The sequence below is a fragment of the Ptychodera flava genome, chromosome 3 (assembly GCF_041260155.1).
Source record: "Ptychodera flava strain L36383 chromosome 3, AS_Pfla_20210202, whole genome shotgun sequence".
NCBI lineage: Eukaryota > Metazoa > Hemichordata > Enteropneusta > Ptychoderidae > Ptychodera > Ptychodera flava.
Genome location: NC_091930.1, coordinates 18,135,204 through 18,160,770, shown reverse-complemented (window position 1 = coordinate 18,160,770; position 25,567 = coordinate 18,135,204). Strand labels below are relative to the sequence as shown.

The window sequence follows — 25,567 nt, the reverse complement described above, 5'->3', positions numbered from 1 at the left end:
TTACCCGTAAATACCATTGTTTCTTGCTTCCGTAGTGATATTATTTATCCTTCACTATTTCAGATTCAGAGAGGCCTGTTCTCATTTGTCCAACAGACATCGAAACGGACCTAGACTTAGACATGAATACCATCCCAGTAACATGGATACTTCCTAATGCGTCTGATAATTCTGGAACCGTTCGTGTGTCAGGAAGCCCCGAACCTGGAAGTTACTTTTCCATAGGAGTGACAAAAGTAGCTTACGAAGCTGAGGATCCAATGGGCAACACGGCTACTTGTGAATTTTCTGTTACAGTGAAAGGTTCGTTTAACGATAAAAAGGATGTCTTTTTGACTTAAATAGATAATGATTACTCCTTTTTTGTTTCTGTGTATTGCTTTTCAGCTATTTGATGATACAACTCCTTTGATGTTTTTGTACCTCACATTGCACTGAATGATTGCCCTATCTTTGCAGACTCCCAGAAGCCTGTCGTTATATGTCCATCGAACGTAGAGACGAAAACATTCTTAGACAAGCCTAGTGTCCCTATAACCTGGTCATTCCCGAACGCAACTGACAATTCTGGCAACGTCACTATGACCGGAAGTCATGAACCTGGAAGTAACTTTAGCATGGGTGTCACAACAGTGTCTTACGAAGGCGAGGATCCTTCCGGCAATACCGCCAACTGTTGGTTTTCTGTGATAGTAAAAGGTGCGTCGAACAATGTGATCGGCCTTCTAGGGGTCTTATTTTATAACCTCACTCTTGTTTATTTTGTCTTACTTAAATGCTTGTTTATTTAAGTCAGTAGCAATGATACAAAGCTGTTAACTTATCTAATATTTAATTCATACTACTTCTATTTATCAAGTTTGCTGGCATGTCATTCAGGCAAACCATAGGCATTCAATGGGCACAAACTGCGCCCACTTCTTGCAGACTAATTTTTGTATTCGTATGAAGCAGAGTTCATACAATCACTTCAGAAATCTGGGTGAAAAAGGATTGCCAAGCGATTCAACAACACCCACAGATATATCGATGATCTCATCAGTTTAAACAATCCTGGTATATCCAATTATCTACACCACATCTACCCAGATGATTTAGAAATTAAAGAAACAACTGAAAATGTGGACTCGGCTTCATACCTAGACGTATTGTTTGAAATTAGAACATACACTATATACTAAGCTGTATGACAAAAGAGACGATTTCAATTTTGAAATCATAAACTTTCCCTTTTTGTCGAGCAATATACCATCATCTCCAGCCTATGGTGTGTATATTTCACAACTCCTTAGATACAGTAGAGCATGCAATTTGAAGACTTTCGAGTTAGACACAGCCTATTAGCTCAAAAGTTGGTGAGGCAAGGGTTCTCAGAAAGTAGATTAGTGAAATCATTTAAGAAGTTCTACGGTAGATACGGAGATGTTGTATCAAAATATGACCTGTCTGTTACTCAAATGATGAGTGACAGCATACCAATTTTGACTCACAAAAGTAATTTGGTGAATTCATCAAATAACAATGGATTTGTCGCTTTGGCTCAATCTTGACGGTGCGGCTAGCTGGCAGGGTACGCTTACCTATTCCGGACACCTGGTACCACCACTTTTTGTGGTTCAAGATGACCCCATTGCCTTTGTCACTTTCAATATGTTCCTTGGACCTGGTAACTTTCTTAGTTACCTTGAATGATAACGATTATTGGACCTGATTTGAGGTCTATTACTCTAATGCAATCAATACTTTAATGAAATAATTAAGCGCTGACCAAACCATCATTCATTCATTCATTCATTGAATCAGTAAGTAAGTCAGTCAGTCAGTCATACACTCACTAACCAAATCCCTATCACTATTGATCACGGTCATATATCTCGGTCGACCACCACGTACTGAAGAAGTTTTGAGTAGATTTGGAGCAAAATGATTCGTTCTGAACGAAAACGTCTGTGAGTGATATTCTAGTTTCTGACAGGACCTGAAAGGAGGATATCTTCCTTTTGTAATGTGACACGTGAAGAATTATAATGTCGTAAATCATCACTGCAAACCGTTCCATGTGCTTGACATATTTCTGAATTGTTAGCACACTTAAACAACGTTGAGATAAATCCTGTTCATGAACAAATTTATGCCGTCAGTAGCAAAGTATTCTTCCATCTTTTCAAGTTTTTTGCAGAAGCCTAGGAGAATGAGATATGTTCATGTTAAGTTAAGGGAATATTAAGCGAACTCTATTTTGAAATATGGCTATGAATGGAGTAACATAAAACTGAAATGTTTCAAACAACATGCTTGATTTCACCGCGACATTAACAGCACCACTATTCAACTTTAACGTTGAGGATAATTTACTTAAAAGATGATTTTATATAATTAATTGTAGACTTTATTCTTTTGTCTAATTCCAATATTAAATGAAGCTTCGTCAAAGCCGTTAATTGATGATCTGAATACAACTAGCAAGAACTTGTCAGTATCCAAGGTTGGTACTTATATAATATATAAGTTATATTTATTTCTCGTGAGATATAGGTTTGAGTTTATAAAGGCCAACTTGAAAACGACATGTGGACCGAAAAAACATTGCTTTATAATAATTTTTTCATTACTGAATAATGTTTTCGCAGAGATGCATGTTTGAAGACAGAAATACGAATACATACATTTTAACCTATTGTGTGTATATGTGTCTGTGTCAAAGGTCATCGAAGGGCTTGGTGAATTATCAGATGCGATCTCAAAGCTTACCCATGTCAACATTTCGGTAAATGAAAGCCGGGCTATGGCTCAAAGTGAGTGCACAATCTTTCAACACTATATGTTATTACAACATAACAAAACAAACAAGTTTCATTATGCAATAAAGTTGACTTGTAGTAAGACTTAACAAAATGTAATACTATGTTTATTGCCTTGTTGGATTTCAATCATACATTGAGTATATCGGTAGGATTTGCAAAAATCTGCATCATTGTTTTTCCTACAACTGTCAGTTTTGGCGTATTCTAGAGCCCTTTCATGCATTTCGTTCAAGCACCATTGTCATTGCTATTATAATTGTCATCGATAAAAAACCAATGCATTTTAAGATATCACCTTGTTTGTGTTCGGTTTGGGATTCCCACAAAAAGTTTATGACAATACTGTTCTCAAAAATTCAAGCTTAGCAAGATGTGGTCGACTAAAACAACTAAGGTTTTGATATGGTATAGGGGATATTGAAGATAAAGCGTTTTCACAGAAGGGTATAATTTTTGAAAGGGTTCGAAAATTGAAAGGTGTGTTGTTCAGATCTAGACCCGATATATTCGGTATATACTACTTTTGTTCATATTGTTCGCAAGTGAGCTTTAAATTGGAATAGTAATGATGGTGAAATAGTAAGGAAAAAGGAGTATGGAGCAGAGATATGTGAAATGATGAGAATTAATTAAGGTAAAATGTGCATCTGAGACTGCTACACGGACTCTAAAACTTTTACAATTCTTTTCTGATCTACCACTTTAAGGTGCTAGTTTTGAAGCTTTATCTAAATAAGTATTGTAACATGGTGGTCAAGATTAACCACCCTTAATGGAATCTGGTGGTCGAAATTCGATAATTGGTGGTATTATGACGCATGACAACCGGCTATTTTTAACCCCGACAGTGCTAATTGCTTCACAGCACAATCATATTTCTGTCAGATCAATATCGTTAGCAGGTTTCATGATCTTTAGCAAAGTAATTTCAGAGTTAAAGCACTAATCACAAAACTTTGTTTAATATGCAAATGAATGGGACAGTTAGATATCTATCAGATCTACATCTGCGGCACGTTTCATCATATGTGATGCTGTAGTTTAAGAGTTAGATTACTTATTACAACGTAATAAAATACGCAAATAAATCGTCAATTAACCTTACAATACTAAATTAACCTTACAATACTAAATGCTTCTCAACAAAGTCAGGTAGTTGTAAGATCAGTATGTGCAGCAGATTTCTTTAAATTTCGTGCAGTGATTTCGGTGTGCTAGAACTAATTACAAAATTCAATGAACTATGCAAATGAACTGTTTATTAACTTCACACTGGTCAATATTTCCCAGCAAATTTAGATATCTACCAGAGCAATATTTGTAGAAGATATCCTCAAATTTGGTGATGGTATATCACTGATTTCAAAAGTTCACTAAATATGCAAATGAGCATATAATTCAGATGACACTGATACTCACTGTATCATCATAATGTTCTGAGTTTGTCATCAGTGAAAATTGTGGTGGTATTTTGGGCAGTTTCTTGATATATGTTGACACTAACATTACTCTCTCCTAAGGAAACCGTTATATTAAACCAGATATGAACTGAAAATGCTCACGTGTTTCATTGCATATTGCAGTTATGTGTAAATTTGAAACTTTACCACATGTTTGCAATTTCATGGAAAGTGTTTTGATCAACATAATGAATAATATTTGCCACTGATTAATTCTAAACCCGAGTATTATCCCCAATCAGGAAAGTTCATAAAAATATACAAATAAGGAATTAACTGAAATGTTCTCATTATATATGCAAATTAGCAATTGGCTGAAGTAAAAATGTTAACCGACTTTAAATAATATCGTATCATAGTATCTTTAATGTACAAAGCAATTCGTCAGCTTTGGTCTAGTCAGACAGATAAATATCCTTAATTAGGAAATTTCATTAAATTTGCAAATAGGGACTTGGCTCAAGTAAAAATGCTTAATGACTTTCAATGTTGTATCATAGTATCTTTAATGTACATAGCAAGTTTTGTTAAATTTGGTTTATTAAATAAAGATAATATCCCAAATTAGAAAAGTTCGTTAAATATGCAAATTAGGAATTGGCTGAAGTAAAAAAGTTTAATGACTTTCAATAATGTTGTTTTATAGTATCTTCAATATATGTAGCAAGATTCATCAACTTCGGTCGAGTCAATTAAGATATATATCCCTAATTAGTGAAGCTCATTAAATATGTAAATAAGGAATTGGCTGAAGTAAAACTGCTTAATGATTTTCATTAATGTTATATCATAGTATCTTCAATGTACATAGTGAGTTTCATGAGCTTTGGTCAAGTCAAGTCAGATATATATATATATATATATATATATATATATATATATATATATATATATATATATCTAATTAGGAAAGTTCAATAAATATGCAAATAAGGAATTTGCTGAAGTAAAAATGTTGTAATGAATGACTTTCAACAATATTATATCACAGTATCTTTAATGTATATAGCAAGTTTCATCATTTTAATCATGCCTGTTTACATAAATATCCCTAACTTCAAAAGTTCGTTAAATATGCAAATTAAGAGTTTGATAATGTAAAAATGCCGTTATGACTTTACTTTCAATAATGTTTAATCATGGTATCTTCAATATACATACCCAGTTTTGCCAATTTCGATCAAGTAAAATCAGATATATTTCCCTAATTAGAAAAGTTTATTGAATATGCAAATTATCTGTTACCTTTTATGTCACCCCTTAATATTTTTCACAGCTGATATATCTCGGTTTGATTAATATTTGTAGAAAATCTCATTAAATTTTGTGCAGTCGTTGTCAATATATACCTGTTATTTTTTTCTAAAATAATTAATTATGCAAATGAGCAAAAAGTAATCAAGCCACACCCACCATAAACTATTCACTTCTTGCCATTTGCAAACTAAATCTATATATTAGATTTGATTTTGATCTGATTAGCAGTTTTTGAAATATCGAGACGGACGGACAGACAGACAGACAGACAGACAGACAGACATATGGCATTTCATAACTTCATTAATATACAAGCCACACTAACAAACATCTAATCAGTTCGTGCCATTAGCATATGGTGCCTGTCTATTAAATTCGACTTGAAACAGTTCAGGCATTCTGAAGTTATCGTGTAAACACTCGGAATGGATAATGGATAATTTGTATATTAAATAAACTTTTTAATTAGGGAAATATATCTGATTTGACTTGATCGAAATTGGCAAAACTTGATATGTATATTGAAGGTACCATGAGAGACACACGCACACACATTCACATACATACAAACACGGACAGGAAGACATCGCAACGACTTTTTTGTTTCGAAAAATTAGTCTGATGCGAAAGAGGCATAGTATCTGCCTACCTCTGATTCTCTCTTTATGTTTTTCAGGTCTCTCTCACTCTCTCTCTCTCTCTCTCTCTCTCTCTCTCTCTCTTAGGAACCTTCTTTTAAGCGTACACTAAACGGTAAATATTCGTTCACGCTACAGATATACTTGAGTCAATGGATACAGGAATAAGAATGTTACAGAACGCGTCACTAGTTACTGATAATGGTGATCAAGACGGGCAATTGCTGACACAATCTGTGCTGAATACAACAGAGAGCCTATCAAAGTTTATTATTCGCTACATTGACCCTGGTAGTGGTCCTGTGGTATTCGACACCTCTTCAATTCGTTTAAACTTTGAAAGCGACGTGGCGGAAAAACTCACCAATGCGACAGTAATGATGGGAGATGGAAACGAATTTAGACTGCCACCAACGGCAAGTCTCTTCACTGACTGGCCATCTCAAGGTACCGTTAACAGGATTGTGAGTATAAGTTTCATTAATATCTCTTTACTGAAACAAGAAAATACAACCAAGTATACAACCTTTTCGTCAAGTATGCTTTTGTGTACACATGCTTGGTCATAGAATTACATTCCCATCGTCATCGCGAAGATCAGCTATATCTCATCAAAATTGTTTACAACATACTGACAGGTTGTACAGGACAATGTCAAAATTCGTTCGATCAGAGGCTTGACACACTCTGAAGGACTTGTTTAATACAGTAACCAGATTAATAATTCGTACATGAGCCTAATTAAATATTTGTCGAGCAGAAACGGCCTTCTCTGCTTCATATCAGGACATTTTACTCGAATTTGACTCTATTGGTCACCTTTCTACTAGGCTATATGATAAGAGAGATAATTTCAACTTTAGTATCATCAATTTTCCACACCTCATAAGTAATATTCCACACTCACCAGCCTTTGGGGTATACATTTCCCAGCTTATTCGATATGCTAAAGCATGCAGTTCATATGGTGATTTTGTAGAAAGACATGGCCATCTCTGTTAAATCAAGGTTACACCAGAGCAAGACTTCTCTCTACATTCAAACGCTTTTTTTGGCTGGTATGGCAAGCTGGCAGATAAATACAATATCTCTCTTCGACAAATGATCACTGATGGCATCGGTGACATTGGGCCTTAGTTAGTGACCCCTACCTATCTGACTTATAGATTGATATATTGCGGGTGCCATATGTGGGGCAGGATGCGCTTACTATTTTCGAAACACCTGACATCACTTCTTGGTCTTCTGGCCAGAGGTCCATATATCTTTCTTTCATAAATATGACTTTGTTTGTGTACCGTCTATTTGCTGTCTGTTCTGTGCTTTTTTGCGTCTATGTTTACAACTACTGTCTTACGAATTCTGACCTGCTGTCATTGGATAATGGATTGTTTTGATTGCGATTATTTTGCTATAATCTGACCATTTAAACTTTCTCGTCAATCGTAAACAGGTGAAACGCTTAAACAGAAAACTATTTCAACTTGGTAATAAGGCTAATACAAATGACATCTTGAGTTTGTCCTTTACTGACAGAGACGGCAATGAGTTAGAAGGTAAATCTATCAAGTTCTAACCTTCCTTTAACCACTTCTTTCAAAACCAATGCTGCAGCTTTCGATGAGATCGCTGTTACTGTGTTTTATGTACTTATACAATTTAGCCTGTCCAAACACAAAATACACTATGCACAAATTTGCCTCAAACAAAAAAATATACACGTTTACATATGAAGTGAATTTACATAATTTTTTCTTAAGTATTAACAATAATTATTTCACTCCGATAACGATGTAAGCGAAACGAATGAAAGCTGCTTCTAAAGTTTGGTATTCTTTAATCTTTTTTTAAAGTGAAAGTCAAAGTTGCCTTCGTTTATGTCTTTTTGAAAACAATAGATCAATGCTGTTACATTTTTGTCAATGGTTGACCTGCGTTACACGCACATTTTTTTCATATTATTGCTCTAGTCGCGGGATCGTGTTTCAAAACTCAGAACGCCGTATTTTCTTTTATTCGCTTTACACTGTTTTTTGTGATATTTTCGCTTTAAAAATACTTTTATTACTTAAGTAAATATCACACAGTGTATTTCCATGTAATAGTATGCTAGTGTTCTCTGACATTGAATATCTCGTAAATTTGTAAATGTGTCTCAGAATGTGAACACTTGCATACTTGGATTTATTTATTTATTTATTTATTTATTTATTTATTTATTTATTTATTTATTTATTTATTGACTGACTGACTGCTGACTGACTGACTGACTGACTGACTGACTGACTGATTGATTGATTGATTGATTGATTGATTGATTGATTGATTGATTGATTGATTGATTGATTGATTGATTGATTGATTGATTGATTGATTGATTGATTGATAGATAGATAGATAGATAGATAGATAGATAGATAGATAGATAGATAGATAGATAGATAGATAGATAGATACAAGTAATCTAAAGGCCAGTCTTTTAGCGTTCTTACCGAAAACAGTAGTTCCAAACCTAGCCATAACACCCTCTCAAGAATTCTTTGTTTCGCTTATTTCGTTTTTCGGTGTGTCGTCGGAGATAAAATTCATTTGTTATAGGTTAAACATTTTATAAATACATTGCAGCATGAGTACGACTACCAATAAGTCAAGCAAATAAACAATTAAAACTTTATTATACAACATTTTTATTAACGCTTACGTTAAATGTACTGAGCAAAGACTAAATGAGAATAACCCATACATTAGCGGATGCTCTATGTTATAAAAGTTACAGAATTTGCACGATCAGTAAATACCCATTGTTTCATTGCAAATCTGTATTGCCAACCATCAAGTGAAAGACACAAAAGAAGACATTAGCATCACATTTGCCAGACAGCGTGATTCTCCCCGACCTGAGACTGATTTGATAATTGAAGGTGTATATCTTGAAGAAGATGACGTCACATACTATGGATCCAGATTTAATGTAAGTACACTTAGATAAGGCAAATTATATGATAATTAACTTACCTTGGAAATTTGTAAATACCGTTGGAAAGTTGAGTGTTGACGGAACCCCTATTCATGACGTTTCATCAACCAACTACTTTAGAGTTTCTATATACAACCACATGACTTGGAAAACACATATTGATAAAGTTAGTAAATAAATCGCTCCCCTTTTAGGTTTTATATCCAAAATTCATCGTTTTGATCCAAAATAAACTCCCATCCTACTTAACAACTTAATGATTCTTCCTCGACTTTACTATTGCATTGAAATACGGGGAAACACACACTCAACTGTTCTCCAACCCATTCATAATTTCCAAAATAATGTTTGTACGGCTTATCACCTTTTCGGATTTCTCTACTCATACTGTCCCCTTTTCTAGAAACTCAACATTCTTCACATCAACAAGCAATGTAAATCTATTACATGCTTACTAATGTTGACATAAAGAACAATCGCTTTGTTCATGATGAATATCACTACCTCGACAGATTGCCCTACAATTACCCAACATGGCTTGCAAGAAACGGCAATTTCCATATCCCTAAAACAAATCTCTCTATAAATCAACAGTCTTAAATACGCTGCAACCAAACATTGGAATTCGCTACCAAACTCATTGAAAAACAGGATAATAGAACAACCTTTAAGTTGCAATTAAAACAATATCGTCTTTCTACTTAATCTGTTTATTTATTCCGTTCTGTCACCTAACTTTAACCTGCCTGATTTATATTATATTTATTGAATTTTCGTATTTAAACTTAAGTTGTCAGCTTGATGCAAATGCAACGCATTTCACGCAGAGCTTCGTCGTAAGACCACAAGCTTGACTAGTTCCTTAAGAACTATTTTTGCGGCTTAAGCCAGAATAATGATCTTTCTTGAGTTAAGTAGCAAACATTATGAATGTTTTGTTGTTTCTGACCAATAAAGATTTTATTTATGTTTATGTATGTCTGAGAGAGAGAGAGAGAGAGAGAGAGAGAGAGAGAGAGAGAGAGAGAGAGAGAATTGAGATCGGAATGGGAAAGTATACAGTATCTATATGTATCGTTCCTCGATTACAGGTGTCATGGCTGTTTCATGCTGTTATTATCCAGCTCAATAGCCCCGATCCGCTTTATGGAAATACGACTATGCACATTCTCTATGACCTAGGCAAGAATTCCTCGGAATACCACGCAAATTCGTTTTATCTGGACGTTCGTTTTCAAGGTGTTCATTCAATTATATTCATCCCTGAACACTACTTTTTAATGACTGGAGGATATCAACTGACCTTCACAGCGCCGCAGAGTAAGTTACAGTTTAACTTCCCCTTTTTGATTGTCAGTATGTGCTTGGGATAAATCGGCGACAGACCAATTCGTTCTCATGACGTCCTGAGCGCTGTTCACTGACCTAAATGTGCAATAAAGTGAAGGAACAGATTTCTTGTTGATTTGCTGTCTTTGTCATGTATTTAAGGTTCTAAGACAAGAAATTGACTCTCTAAAGCTAACAATTCTCTAGTGGTAAATCGGCTCAGAACCCCCTGTAAATGATATATTTTCGGAAATCCTCGATATAGGGGAGCGTTTTGGTAACAACGGTGTCACCATTATTTACATAACTATCATGTGACAGGTATTTTGCATAACCTTTCTAAAATCAGTTTTCCCTATGTTCCATTTCAGTGCTTTGAGATATAAGGCTGAAATTTGTGTGCGTGCAAGCGGTCTTAAAGATCTTCCAAAGAGTGTCTCTGAATTTTTTAAACCTTCTTAAACATTTTTATGCCAGAAAATTGTGAATTTTATCCTAGTTGATTTCTTTAAAATTGTGTTCCAAAAATAAGGAAGATATAAAAATTCTGAGACACACTTAGGAATACCATTGTGACAGCTTGATTGCATTCAGAAAAAGTTTGAGTCTAATATAATGTTTATGCAAATTACCTTTTTCATGATAGTTATGTAAACAATGTTCCCCTATATCTAAGCTTTCAGAAAATGTATAATTTACGGGGGTTCTGAGCTTATTAACCATCAAAGAATCGTTAGATTAAAAAGGTCAATTTCTTGAAATGGAACCTTAACACAACTTACTGACCAAGCCAACATGTTACTTACAAAATGATGTGCCGTCTTGGTTGAGCGATTTTTTGCTCTAATCGAAATTCCAGTCCAGCAGTGATGACAAGCTTGACTCAAGGCCTTTAACTGTTTTAACGAAAAAATAAAGGGAATACATAATGTTATATCAAACTCACCTGTAGCGTTAGATTTGCATTTGAAGTCGTCCAGCTCTACATCAATTCAGAAAGTTAAAGCGACTGATTGGAAACTAATAAAAGTAAACGTTATATTATGTAGATTTCCATATCTCAGAATACCATAACCACGTCGGCAGCAGTTTTTATACATTGGCAACAGTTAGTTGCTAATAATGTATTTCGATAGAGATTCAATCCCGTCAGTCATTCAGTTAAAACATTATACGGAACACGAGTGCTTACTTTTCAGACCAATCGATCGAGGAAAAGGCTCTGCGAAATGTTCCCGGGAAGAGAATGTAAAACTGCGATTAACGAGGAGAAGTAGAACCGACAATTGATTAGACATTTGAAATGTTAAACTTTATTTATTTGTAAACATTGCTTTTCTGTGTTATATTGTACTATAGAAAACAGTAGAATGAACTAAGCATTATGGAATATGTATTTCAATAAGCGTTTTTGTTCCACCATAGAACACAACATCAAGTTCTCAATGAGTGTCCAGCATATCATGTGTAACTATCTGAATGAAGTGTCTGGGATCTGGAACAGTGACGGTTGCAAGGTAAAGACCAACACGTAGTTTGATGGTTCAATGCTCGGCAAGAATTTGTTGTCTGTGTTTGGTATTCACTTGCAATCAACTTAGAATGCCCCCGGGGAGAGTTATTTTCACTCTCGAATTTTAACACTTCTTTTCTGAACTGCTATTTGTTGGGGCTTATTTTAAAGCTTTTGAAGAAAGCAAGAAATCACCTTTATTTTTTTTTATTTTTTTTGTTTTAATCTAAAAGGTTCTTTTTCCGTTAGAGTAAAGACAGACATAACAGGCATTTTCTTGAAGTAGCAGTAAATGTCCGACTTAGATAATTTGTTTCTCTAATACCGAACTTTGCACGGTGACCTCCAATTTTATTTATATTTTATTTTGTAAGAGTATAATTGAAAGTTTCACGGTGGAAAGTTTTAGCAAAAGTCCAAGTCTTCCAACTTAAAGGCATAGGCACTTTGTTCAGGCTTAAAATGAGTACCTAGCATGCTTCAACGTGATGCTTTTCGTGTTATTAAATAGTTCTTTCATAGTCTAAAAGCGTGAACTACAACACGGTTTCCATATAAATGTTTTAATATATTGTGCTAAAATATGCCGAAAAATCATAGTATTGATATTATCCAACATTATATTTTAAGTACAGAACACTGTAGTCTCAACATTTGTGGACGATTTCTTACCTATAGTATCTAAAGACATGAAAATAGCACCTTTATGACTATGTTAACAGAGACATTCTATGATCATCACACTTTGGTAAAGAATATGTAATTTTTTATCAAAGTTCACAATCCGACGTTTTAATAAGTAATAGTTACGTCAAACAAGGAAACACTGCAATGATGAAATCATTTTTTTCTCGTTGCTATCTCATGTCCAGGTATCACCAGCGTCCAACTTTACCTCCACTGTGTGCCTCTGTAATCACCTGACCACATTCACAGCAATGTTCGACAAAGAATAGCTATATTTTATAGAGTAATGTATATGACCTCGGTATGCAGCACAGTAAGTGAGGCTACCAACATTTATCCATGATCTGTACACACGCGTACGGAGATCATTCACTTAACTGAAGCAAATTTCTTCTGTACAAAACAACAGCTCGGTCCATATATCAAAATTCTGGCTATATAGTTATGATAATCATTTTGATTTCCCACTGTCAATAATGAGAAGATCAATCCTTTTTCCACTGAGGAGATGGCAATTTTGTAATTTTGTCAACATATATATTTTTGACAGCCATAAACAATATTTTCAAGGAAACTAAGGGAATAAGTTGCATCTGTGTTGGCAAAAGAAAGGGTATTGACTTTTTTCAATGTCGCGACAAAGGAAATTTGCATGTCTGACAGGTGATCTGATGAGACCATCTTAGTTGCTGATATCTTGACATGTGTACAAATTTAGCACCTTTAAAAATCGACTTCTTATTTAATTTACTCTTGAATTTTAAAAATAATCAATAATTTTGGAACATAGTTTTATTAGATAATCCTGAAATTGAATTCTCAGTTCCAAAATGTTAAGAAACTGATAAAATTGAAGAAGCCTTTAGCAAACAATAACCGAGTGCGCAAATCAAGAGGATTTGTGGGTAGCTTCACTTACTGTGTGCTGCAGGGTCATCTTATTGAAGTATTCTTTTAGCATTGGTTATTCTCAATTATCAAATAATGAGATCAAACACTTAAGTACGCCTACAACTCAATGAAAAATGAAGGGTATTGTGTTGCTTGATATATACATATATACACAGATACATACATACATACATACATACATACATACATACAAAACAATTTAGACACATGACAGGCAAACAAACGAGAAGACAAATAGACGTGTAGACAGCCACAAACAGACAGACAGACAGACAGACAGACAGACAGACAGACAGACAGACAGACAGACAGACAGAAATAGACTTTCAGTGTTTTGTGATATTCTGGACACATTAAATTGCTATGTATTTCCAAAATGCCCATATGGCTACGTATGATGGATTTATACTTATACATTTTGAACAAGATTTTATTATCTTCCAATATTATCGGCAATAATAAATCACTGATTACTTTTAATATTTAATTTTTAGGAAAGGTTACAAGGTGAAGGAAATATAATAGATTAGCAATCTTCTTCATTTTCCTCTGACACGTTTTATGGACAGAGTACCAAATATTTAGAATAATAAGTGTAATGAAGGTTGTGCAGAAATATGAAAAAAAAACAAAATGTGCAAGATTATATAAGTAATCATTATTGTAATTTTGGTAATCTATAATGTTTTAATGATGTCAATTTACTAGTTTACGTGTATACGAAAGCTTTGTTTATAACTATTTTCCGTAAAAACTATCATTATGTTTTATTATAAATTATGATGAGTCTTGCACCCAGCCTTGATAACTGTCATACATGTGTATTCACTGACTGTAGTATACTTTGACGTGTAATAAAACATGCTAATGTACGGCACATCGAACTGTTCGGATGTCGATTTACATTCGATCTTTCAATGTCAAGCAATTTTTCAATTCGTTTTTAATTTTTTAATTCACTTCAATCATGGCAAGGAAACTCGGACAATAAACGTTCGTTACTTATAAGTACTTCTCTGTTTAGCAAAATACATTATTGATGCGATATAGATCAATGTTTTTATTATTATCTTGATTTGAAATAATTTACACTATGAGACAAAAAGAATAGTACGCCTTGCATAGCTTTATTCATTGTCACCTACAGCAAATAAAAAAAGACTTAAATATTGTTTGAAAAACGAGATGTGACGTAAACATGAAAATTTCATTGTCAATGTTTTGAAATATAATCAGTGGGATATATTTGCATAATTTAAAATTTGATTTTATACAGTTATGTGTTCTTTTGCTTCAGAATATAACTTGTTATAGCGTGAACTCATGCTTTGATCTCTCATTTAGCTTGTGTATATCGGATCATAAGAGTGAGTGAGTGAGCTAGTGAGTGAGTGACTGCTGTACACTTGGTTGCCGTTGCAATGCATATACCATATTGATTTGTATACGTATATTTCAATACATTTTTGAATATATTTCCCAGACCTAGAGACTACAGGTTTGTTCAGTCTGAAGCCATGCATGTGACAAAGAAAAAATGACAATCATAAATATCTTGCATTCTTTCATGTCTCTGAGTTTGATATCTGGTCATATAATCGAATGACAAACGTAAGCATTATCATTTGATGACACATTCATTACTTATAAACTTTCCTTGCTCGTATCGGGTGGAAAACTAAAGCGGAATTCGAAGTTAAGATAACACGAAGCAAATTATCAAAATAAACTTGCAATACGTTTAGAACGCAACAAATATGGCGATATTGATCGGCAGTATAGTAGCTCATGTTGAGATAATATAACTCCCTGGAGACAATTATTGTAGTTGTGTTTAGTTACACCCACACCTTTGCTGTACTGTTAGAGTCGTAAACCGCCAGGAAGCGATAAGATATTCCTTGACACACTTTACGTGAGACTGCTTGACCGATTTGGTTGACGACAATTGTACAAAGTTCACTCTGCAAAATCACACTAAGTCTGTGAATCACTAATGTTGAAAGCTTACGACAAAAATTATTAACTAATTTTAAAATGACAATATACTCATGAATGATCATATGATCTTTACCGCACAACGGACATTACGTAATATATATGCTTGAGTTGAAATTTATGATATTGGTTTTTATGCAATCCTACGTTTTTCCCGAAAACGACAATTTTAGAAGACGACCAGTCTTGCGTACCACTGACAAAAGAACTGTGTTTAACATTTGCATCTTCATATCAGCTTAATAACTTCATATGATGCAGATTCACTATCAATAGCAACGGGAGTATTGACCTGAAAATAAAAAAACAATAGTCTATGTGTGAGAGGCAAGTAAAATCATTGTACGAAAAAAGAACAATACATTGAAGGTCAGTTTATTTCTGTTTGAAATTGAAATAATCAAGAAAATGTCCTTTCGCTCGATATTACCTTTTTTTTGCTGAAATACGGTCAACATACCTTGCCGAGTAATGTTTGTAGTTGTTCATGGATTACTGCAAAAGTTGGTCGAGAGGCGGCGCTCCGCTTCCAACAGGACAGCATCGTTTTGAATCTGTGTTAAAATGAATTATCGAATGTAGAGTTTTCGTACCACAGTTCATTTTATTGGAAGCATGCAAATAAAGAATAGTGACACTTTTAAAAAGGAATTAATTTAATGGGTTATTTTTTTACTTACACTTCTTGTATGCAGTGCTTAGGTCTCGCTAATCGGTGACCTGTGTTCAGCAAAGCAAGCACAGACGCTTGCGAGAGTTTCTGGAACGGCTCTGACCCTGGGAGCAGAAAGGATATTAAACTTTAGTAGGAAATGTTAAGTTAAGGTTGTAACAGGAAGAAACAAGATTGTAGCCAAATGTAAATACTGAGAGGAATCTACAAAATCGTATTTTACCGAGTTTTACAACAGTTTACAGAAATATGGTCAACATTCGTCGCCATAATCAAGAAACGGATATTAAACTATTGTGCGAAATATTTAGCTTCCAACAAGACGACCCCAAAAGACGGGATCAATGGTGTCAATCCGGTTTGCTTTATATGGACGTATAGCAATATTCACTTCGAGATTGATAATATGTATTTCGTAACTTCCCTGGGACTGTTCGTTCCTCAATGTAACTTTCCTTTGGTCACGAAGACAGAAGCATTGTGCGTCCCCTCACCCGAAACAGAAAATGCAGAACAATACCATGATCTGCGATACACTTGCCCACACCGAAATTCTGCTGCAATAGCAGAGGACTTTTCCCTTCTAATTATTTAACTATTTGCAATAATTTGGCACTGTAATTGTATATTCTAAGATTTAACTCACCCAAACTAAATATGTCCCACAAGACAACTCCAAAAGACCAAACATCAGTCATTGATGTGAACTCTTTACTGACAAGTGATTCAACTGCCATCCATTTGTAGGGAAGTTTGCCCTGTTAAACGAAATATTTCTATCAAACATATAGAATGTTTATCATCTAGGCATAAGGATGACGTATTGCTACGTATGTAAAGTAACGAAAACGTTTAATGTAAAACTTGGGGTTTTTCAATAATAAAAGATAGTGCATTTGGAATTACTAATTAATGCAGTAACATTACGTTTTGAGGTTGGCCGGCGGTATTAACACTGCAAATATTGGCGCATAACGTATAATTACCTTATTTCTTTCAAAGAACATATCCGCATCAATCATATCGCTGGCATAGCTAAAGTTGGATATCTTACAAACGCCCCCTTTATAAACCAAAATATGATGTGACGCAAGATACCTATGTACGATCTGTGTATGAAAAAGATACGAAAAAACATCCATCAATCATTGATTTTATAACTCATTTTCTACATTTTAATCTTCCTTTTGGTAAGGTTTACGATTTTCGTACAAGGAACTAAGAAATAGTTAAGCCCACTTTTTAGAATGACAAACTATGTCTTATAAATCAGTGAAGATGTAACCCGTTTTGCCATGATTACCATGAGTAGACATTAAAAACCTTGCTACGACAAGTTAGATACATTTGTAGCGGAAATGTAGGGGCAGTGCAAGATGGTGTTGCAAGGCGCCAAGTAAAAGTTGTATTGCTAGTGTACCTCTAATTCAGCTAAGTATTTCATTCCACTAGCAATGCCGGCTGCAAATTTCAAAAGTCGTCTCTGCGTTTCCTTCCGTGCACTGTTAAGATCCTGGCGATTGGCTTTCAAGAATACCTTCAGATTTCCACATGATGCATACTCAAAAATCAAGTATGTAGGACCATCTTAAGAAAATATTGCAAAAAGAGTTAGGTAAATAAGTCTCAACATGTTGGACCCCCTTATGCAGAAAGTGTAACAGAAGCTATGGTCAAATTGGTTGATTCATTTTGAAAATAAATCTTCTTGACCAGTAGGCAAAGGCATCCAACGAGTGTAGGTTCTACATACACAAGCAGTAATAGCACAAGCTTGGTACAGTTACATGATCTGGTGAAACCATCCTCTACTTCATCGAATTAATTTGTCCGTCTCCTGATTGTAGTTAGTTTGTCATTTGCTTTATGTATGTCATTTATGCTTTCATTTCTTTTGTTCCTTTGTTTCTGTTTAATGTATTCAGTCGCCTTTAGCGTTCCTATTACGAAGACTATGAATTGCATCGGAAACATCTGTATTTTATTTCAACGCGTTCTACACTTCAATCGTTATTGACACCAGACTTGTTTTTCCGAAAGTTTTAACCGCACTAGTGTTGTGTTTTATTTTTTGTAGTTTAACAATTTAAGCAGTTTTAAAATAAAGAGGTCTTGAGGCTTACTTACCAATTTAAGCCGTTTCACATTATAGTAGTTCTAAAGCAAGTCCTGTCTTCAGTTTATTTTGAGTAGTAATGTTAATAGTATAATGTACAGACATCTGTAACTTTTCACCGCATGGACTGTTCAACAGTTTTGCAACAGTACTTGCCGTCTTTGAGGCGGTAGTCCACCTATTGACTCAATGCATCCTAATAACACAAGCATATGCTGTAATAGAATTCTCGCTCTCTTCTGTCATCATATTACCGTACGAGACATAGCTTGGGCCATAATTATCTGGTCAATACATATGTTTACTAATTACTGGAGAGGATTCTACAGGTTGTAAAAGGGTAGAAATTACTTCAAACTGGTGGTATGTGGCATCGACAACAGAATTTCCGATCGAGATTGAGTATGTATCTTTGTAGTTTAAGGTAATAGCACCTCGAAAGTGAAAGACTTAAACTTTTGCTCAAACTGTCCTCAGTGAAACTTTCAACCACTCTCTTACCAAAGCAAGAATAAAAATCAGGGGTCACCGTGCAAACTTTGGTACTAGAGAGACAAATAACTTGCGATTTCTCGATATTTGAAATCCAAAATGGCCGCCATCCCTGTGTTAACTCTATGGGAAAAAATAAAATTTTCGATTTTCGAAAAACTAAGACCGTGAAAACTTTTCTTTCGCCGAAAGCTTCAAAATGAGCCCCCACAAGTGGTAGGTCAGAAGAAAATTGATAAAATTTGAAGGCCCGAATTTCTGTCCCCGAGGTGCGTTCTACCTTAAATCAAACGTATGCATGCATAATGTTCATAGAATTGAAGCGAGAAAAATTGAAATCAAACATCTGACCAGCACTGCTCACACAAGTTGGGACTTTCTTTCCTACCAGCTGAGGTTGGGTGAGTGAGTGACAGTAGTTTTTCAACGATTGTAGGCCACTCACGCCTTTGCTTGTGTAGTTGATTTGTTCACATCCTTCAAATACTTGTTTAAAATATCATAAATTTCGAGTTAAGTTTTTTTGTAGAAAAACCATGATTGTGCGTTTTTTTCACTTGGCGGTCAGATACTTGCAAATTAAGTGATAATATTATTTGTAACATTAACCTTTCTTTTGTTTGAATTATTGCCATTTAATAGTAGATTTCACATTCATCAACATCACTTTCGGTCTTCAACGTGTTTATACTGATAAGAGTATTATTCTCGTGATTGTTTGTTTTACTTTGTTGCGTGATGATTAGTTTTTTACATTATAGTCACAGTCACGATATTTAATAAAATGTAGTCTGTACATTGTTATATATTTCACGCCTAGCAGAAGTCCACAAAACACGCAATCCAGCTTTTTCCGCACAGAAACCGGCATGGTTAGAGTTATAACATAACCACTACACTGTAAAAATAGCGGACGCCAGACGCGTCTTACGCGTTCAAAATGTAGATGTCAGTGTTCAAAATTGAACAGCTAGTGTTCATATTGTTAACACTAGTGTCATATTATTAACAGTGATGTTCTAAACCTGAACACGTCGTGTTAACAACCATCTCCTTCAAGTGTTCAAAAACTCAGCATAACAGAAATTTTGCAATACTGTAAAACAATTAACAATTTTAGTGTTTTTTACTTTACTATGGCTATATTAAATTTACTACTGCATCGCTGTTAGGCAAACGTACACGGATTTTGATGTAACGAACTTCCCACTAAGTGAAAATATCTCCGTCTAAAATTACTGAAAGCATGTTTTGTTCTAAAAGAGAAAGTATACAAAATAATTTAACACGTTTATTACGGGTTGAAATTTTGAAAGTTGGAAAAGAAAATCAGATAACCACCATGAACGTTTTAATTTTAACACCGGCGTGCAAGAGGCGTTCTACTCCTTAACACTTGGTGTTCAAGTTTGGTGCCTCTTCTTATCCCGTCATGCATCAAACGGAAGTAGCGACATTTTTCTTGTAAACGCACGCTGAAGTCGTGATCGTCCGGAAGAAAGACCAGAAAGGGTAAGTTTTCTCTCCAAAATAGTAAAAGGTGTTGAATTTTGAAGCATCTGTTTTATTATCCTTTGAAATTATTTGTATAGTACTTTGGAATAGCTAAAATACGTGAAGAAACCTTTTTTTCTTTCAGTGGCTTGTATAACCATACACAGCTGTAAATACGCAGCGGTGTTTTGGGCCATGGCGTATCGATCGATCGGGTCAAGGGTCATCACCGCAAAACTGTTGCGATGATCCTTGACCCGAGTGCGATCGATATGCCACACACCGCTGCGTAATCACAGCTAACACATGTCTTTTAGTAATCACAATCGCATATAAAACATTAGCTAAACATCGCAGATTGTAAACTCTATTGTTTCAGCATATGAGAGTTGGCCTTTCTTTTACTTTTCATCAGTTGATGACAAGAAGAAGCCAATATTTTGTAACAGTATCGAAAAGAGGCACTGTATACCAAAGTCACCCCTTTTTCTTAACCTAATAAGGCCACCTGTCTTTCATTTAAAGTCTCATGTCGCCATAATACCTATTGTTGCATTATTTTCAGGATGTGAAAAGTTGGATTTACCTGGTAATCGAAGAGTTATTACAGAAGCTGATGGTACAGAAATTGAAGAAGATGAGTGTAGAGGTAGCTGTCTGGAAACAAGCTTGAAAACCTCAGTTCATCTCTAATGTAGATTTAAACTTCCGAGGGTCTGTAACTGAATTTTGATAAGTTTCTGTATTTTTGTTCTGAATTTATCTAAGCTTTGGTAGAACGCTATGATCAACTAAATGTTACTGGAGAATAAGTTTTCAAATACGTGTAGTCTCCCTTATCAGATGCAAGAATGGAATGAAGAATTAAAGCAGAATGCGACAGAAAATTCAGAGTGAAAATGTACACTCTGAATTTCTGAATTTTCTGAAATTTTCACTCTGAATTTTCTGTCGCTTTCTGCTTCAATTCTTCATTGCACCCTTGCATCTGATGAAGGAGACGTCACGTCTTTGAAGGCTTATGCTCCAGTAACATTTAATTGATCATAGCCTGCTACCAAATCTTAGATTATTTTGTATTGTAGATCAACACGTCTTTTGTTCTCGATTTGTTACTGTTTTTTAGCTTTGCTTTTAGCGACGCAGAGCTTATCTAATAGGTGAATGTGAGGCATCGTCCTCAAATTTTTACATCCCAAGCTTTTTCTTCAAAACGGCCAGTACGATTCCTTTAATATTTGGAGTACAGGTTCCCAGAGATTACCCTAATCATATGTTCAAGTTATGGTGAAATACGCAAATTTGTATTTTTGAGGCGAATTTTGCTATTTTTTAGCAAAAATCTCCTCCTCTCTTACTGGTGATTCGACGTCTTCAATATTTAGTAAACATGTCCCTAAGAATGACCTTCGTAAAATTTGTGCTAGTTGTGATGAAATATTCAAATCTTTACTAATCATGGCAATTTTTTTCGTTTTCGGTCAAAAAATCTTTAAAAATCTTCTTCAAAACTACCTTATGAACAGCTTTGATATTCTTGACATAAGTCTCTGTGGATAGCTTTTTCAGATTGTTCAAATTATGCAGAAAAATGCAAATTTGTATTTTTGAGACATAAAAGACATTTCACACATTTTAAGACATAGGGAATTATCAGAATGTGATATATTCAAGTTATGATGAAATCTGCAAGTTTTTATTTTGGGTCAATTTTTACCATTTTGGTAAAAACTTTGTATCTTAAAAATTACCTGTCTGACAGCTTTGATATTTGCTACACATGTTTTTTTGGATGATCTCAATTTGATATGTCCAAATCATGGTGAAATCTTCAATTCTCTATTTTTTGCAGCTTTTTTCCCATTTTTGGTAAGGCCATCCCGAAGTGAGCTGTCAGAGATCCTTTACATAACACTACGAGCTCTTTCGACGTCTATGTCGCTTGTTGTATTGCTATATTGGTGTTGAAATGGCTACATTTAGGTTCTTGCCATTGGTTTTAGACTGCAGTTTCCTTTTACAAGTGAATTTTAGTAAGGACTGAAATTTCCAGGTTCAACAGCAAATGCTTATTGACATACAGAACCAAACTTATGAAACGAAGTAAAAATTAGTTAATGTGTTTTTAATTTCTGAGAAGTAGAGTTTTGAAATGTCACTGATTTATTTCAGAGTTTATTTAAAGGTATTACAAACCAACAAATCTTTTCGTTCATGAAGGACTTTGTTGGACAAGGAAATGGGTTTTACACCTCCAAGGACCCCTTTACCCACTTTCTGCATGTTGTGTCTTACTGTGAAACTTTGTGACAACTTGACATGTTGTGCATTATGTTGTGTTTACTTTAGTGTGGACAACTATGTACCATGTGCATCAGAGAAGCCGTGACTAACCTTTTTCCAAGTTTGCAATTGTCTATACAAGAGGAAATGTCTCAAACTATCTTACAAAAACGGAGTAAACATTTCATACGAATACTGTTTTCAACACAATAAGTAAGACAAATTTTGAGCTTTTTCAAAACAGATATTTTTGTACGTTTTTACAAGTATGAACATATAACGTAATCCACAATATTGAAGTTAAACCTGTTTTGTCATTACTTTGTTCATATATTTTGAAAACGATCGACAGTGTTTATAAAGATTTTCTTTTGTTTATGTTTTGATAGGAAGGTGTTTACATCGTTGGTGTTTTCCTCTGACAAACTTTACAAAGTGGTCATGTTTATTTTCTCGTTTTACGCTACATGATTCTATTTTACTCAAGAAATTTTTGTGTATTTTAAGGATAATTAAACTGGATATCAGTGGTCCGTTATGTTATTTCCAGGCTTGAACACCCCCTGAACGCCAAAAGTTAATGTGTTCAACAATTGCATATCATGTGTTCAGTCCTTTAACACACTTATCGTTGAACGGCATCCATGTGTTCAAAAAGTGTTACAGCCCTTTGAACGCGTAATGCGTTCAAATTATTGAACACATTTCATTTGCAACGTGTGTTCAGATATGGAACACCATGTGTTCAATATAATGTCTGATGAACACATAGTGTTCTAAATCTGCACACGTGTGTTCAAAAATTGAACGTTAGTTGAACACGTAGTGTTCAATTTCTGAACGTCTAGACGCGTTCAAAAAGTGTTACAAAAAGGCGTTTAATTGGTGTTCTATCCTTGAACACTTAACTTTACAGTGTAATTCTACAGTTCTCGACGATTTTCCACAACTGTTAGATCAGCCTAACCAAGCTTGTTTGACCCCTCTCTCTAAACATGTAACTGGTTGATCACCTTGGCTGTTCTAATCATTCGTATGACCCCTCGGCTTATGTAATGGTCACATATTAATTTGAGACGTCATGTTGCCAAGAACTAATTCGTGAAATAAAAAAGTAGTTATTCTACAACAAAGTTTCGTTTGAGATTTCATGGCAAACTGATTACTTTTGTTACACCTAAGAGCTGAGCAAAATTGACACAACTGTTACAATGCATTGACTTCCTGTCGTGGTCTCCGTTTGTCTCTGTGGAGCCACCGCCATGCTGGCTCGGTCCTTTGAAGCAGAATTAATGGAGCGGTCTCTTGCGTCATTTTCTAGTCGCATTGCAGGGTGGAAACAATCACAATGCTAATGAAAGGGCGAATAGTATAGAAATGTTCGATCGGGTCCTAGTCCACAGCGTACGGCAACTAGTTATCTAGCGACGACGCCACAGTCAAAATCGTTAGGTCATATCCCCACTTGGAGACTAAAACAGAGTGGTTCAATAACCGAGCTGCGTTGTTGCAATTTCTCTGACTGCGACCACTCTACACGCTGACGAGTTCATTGAGCACTGTCACTCACACACTCGCCCATACACACCATAAACTTATCACTGTTCCCACTCGTCCATCCTCCGGTACTCTTCTTGACCATATCTATGTAACCTGTCCAATGAATATGGCTGATGTGTGCGTTCCCAAAATTGGTACTTCCGATCACTATTCCGTGTGTGTTGTGAGGCGTTTTCATGCCAGTGACATTACTACCGGTTCTCATATTTCTATAAAATGCAGACAGTTTTGGTAATTTTTCCACACATGATTTTATTCGTGATTTGTATGCTTCCCATTGGCCACATCTCTCTGAGACACATGATGTGAATGAACTCATTGATAAGTGGATAAATTGTTTCAACAAGGTATGTGATATGCATGCTCCTTTTGTTGAGAAACGTGTGAAAAGATTCAGACAGCCGCCATGGTTCACTCTAGACATTCTCGATCTCATTCATGTCCGGGATTATCATCTTCTTAAGGCTACCCGATCCAAGACTCCCAATGATTGGCTACTTTATAGATCTTTAAGAAATAGAGTTGTTCACACTATTTCCTATGCAAAACGACAGCACTATCGTGAATTTTTCAGGAACAATTCAAGAAATCCGTCTATAATTTGGCGTTGTATAAGTGATATTCTCTCTCATGATAATTCTCGTTCACAAAGTCCCTGTATTTTGTATAATGGTGAAAAGCTAACAAATCTTAACAATATTCATTTGCTAAGGTTTTCAATGCGTATTTTACAGGTATTGTTAATAAGTATCATCCAGTCTCAATGCTTCACCTGACATGGTCTTATTGATAACTGGGTTAGTTCGAAAATTGGTGCTACTATGGCCAATTTTAAGATTCCTCCGATTTCTGTTAATTTTGTCACAGAGCAGCTTTCTATACTAAGTGAATGTAAATCAGCTGGTTACGACAATGTCTCTCCCAAACTCTTGAAATTGGTGTTTTCTTGTATTGCAGAAACTGTTACAGAAATGTTTAATTTGTCAATTACCAGTGGTACTTTTCCCGACTGTTGCAAATGTGCTAAAGTAGTTCCGATTCATGAGGGAGGCTCTAAGAGTGATGTAAACAACTATAGGCCTATCTCACTTCTGCCTGTTCTCTCTAAAATACTAGAAAAACATGTTTATATTAGTCTGTACAATTTTATGCATTCAAACGATCTTTTGTCAGCTCGCAATCTGGTTTTAGACAATATCACTCTTGTCACACTGCTTTAGTCAAGTGAACTGACCAGCTTTTACAGAATATGGATGAAGGATTGTATAGTGGTGTATTGTTTTTAGATTTATGTAAAGCTTTTGGTCATAACATTTTGCAGAGAAAACGTTCTGTTTACAGGCTTTCTGATTTGTCACTAAAGTGGTTTCAATC

The 25,567-nt window shown here is 35.0% G+C and overlaps 1 protein-coding gene and 1 long non-coding RNA gene across 2 annotated transcripts; both read left to right on the top strand.

Moving 5' to 3' along the window:
* The first annotated feature begins 463 nt into the window (after window positions 1-463).
* Window positions 464-6,374, top strand: LOC139125169 (uncharacterized). Its single transcript, XR_011550153.1, has 4 exons — window positions 464-699; window positions 2,424-2,485; window positions 2,705-2,795; window positions 6,298-6,374. It is a non-coding gene; the product is annotated as an uncharacterized lncRNA (long non-coding RNA).
* A 91-nt stretch (window positions 6,375-6,465) lies between these two features.
* Window positions 6,466-16,217, top strand: LOC139125159 (polycystin-1-like protein 3). Its single transcript, XM_070691267.1, has 6 exons — window positions 6,466-6,623; window positions 7,613-7,715; window positions 8,997-9,130; window positions 10,228-10,456; window positions 11,891-11,982; window positions 12,851-16,217. Exons 1-6 carry the CDS (start codon window positions 6,537-6,539, stop codon window positions 12,932-12,934), a joined length of 729 nt encoding a protein of 242 aa, XP_070547368.1. The 5' UTR covers window positions 6,466-6,536; the 3' UTR covers window positions 12,935-16,217.
* The last annotated feature ends 9,350 nt before the right edge of the window (window positions 16,218-25,567 follow it).

Excerpts from the sequence above, each read along its gene's own strand:
- LOC139125159 (XM_070691267.1), top strand. The coding sequence starts at position 6,537 with ATGATGGGAGATGGAAACGAATTTAGACTGCCACCAACGGCAAGTCTC. Across the intron at positions 10,457-11,890 it reads GACCTTCACAGCGCCGCAGA|AACACAACATCAAGTTCTCA; the intron begins GTAAGTTACAGT and ends GTTCCACCATAG. Across the intron at positions 11,983-12,850 it reads GGAACAGTGACGGTTGCAAG|GTATCACCAGCGTCCAACTT; the intron begins GTAAAGACCAAC and ends TCTCATGTCCAG.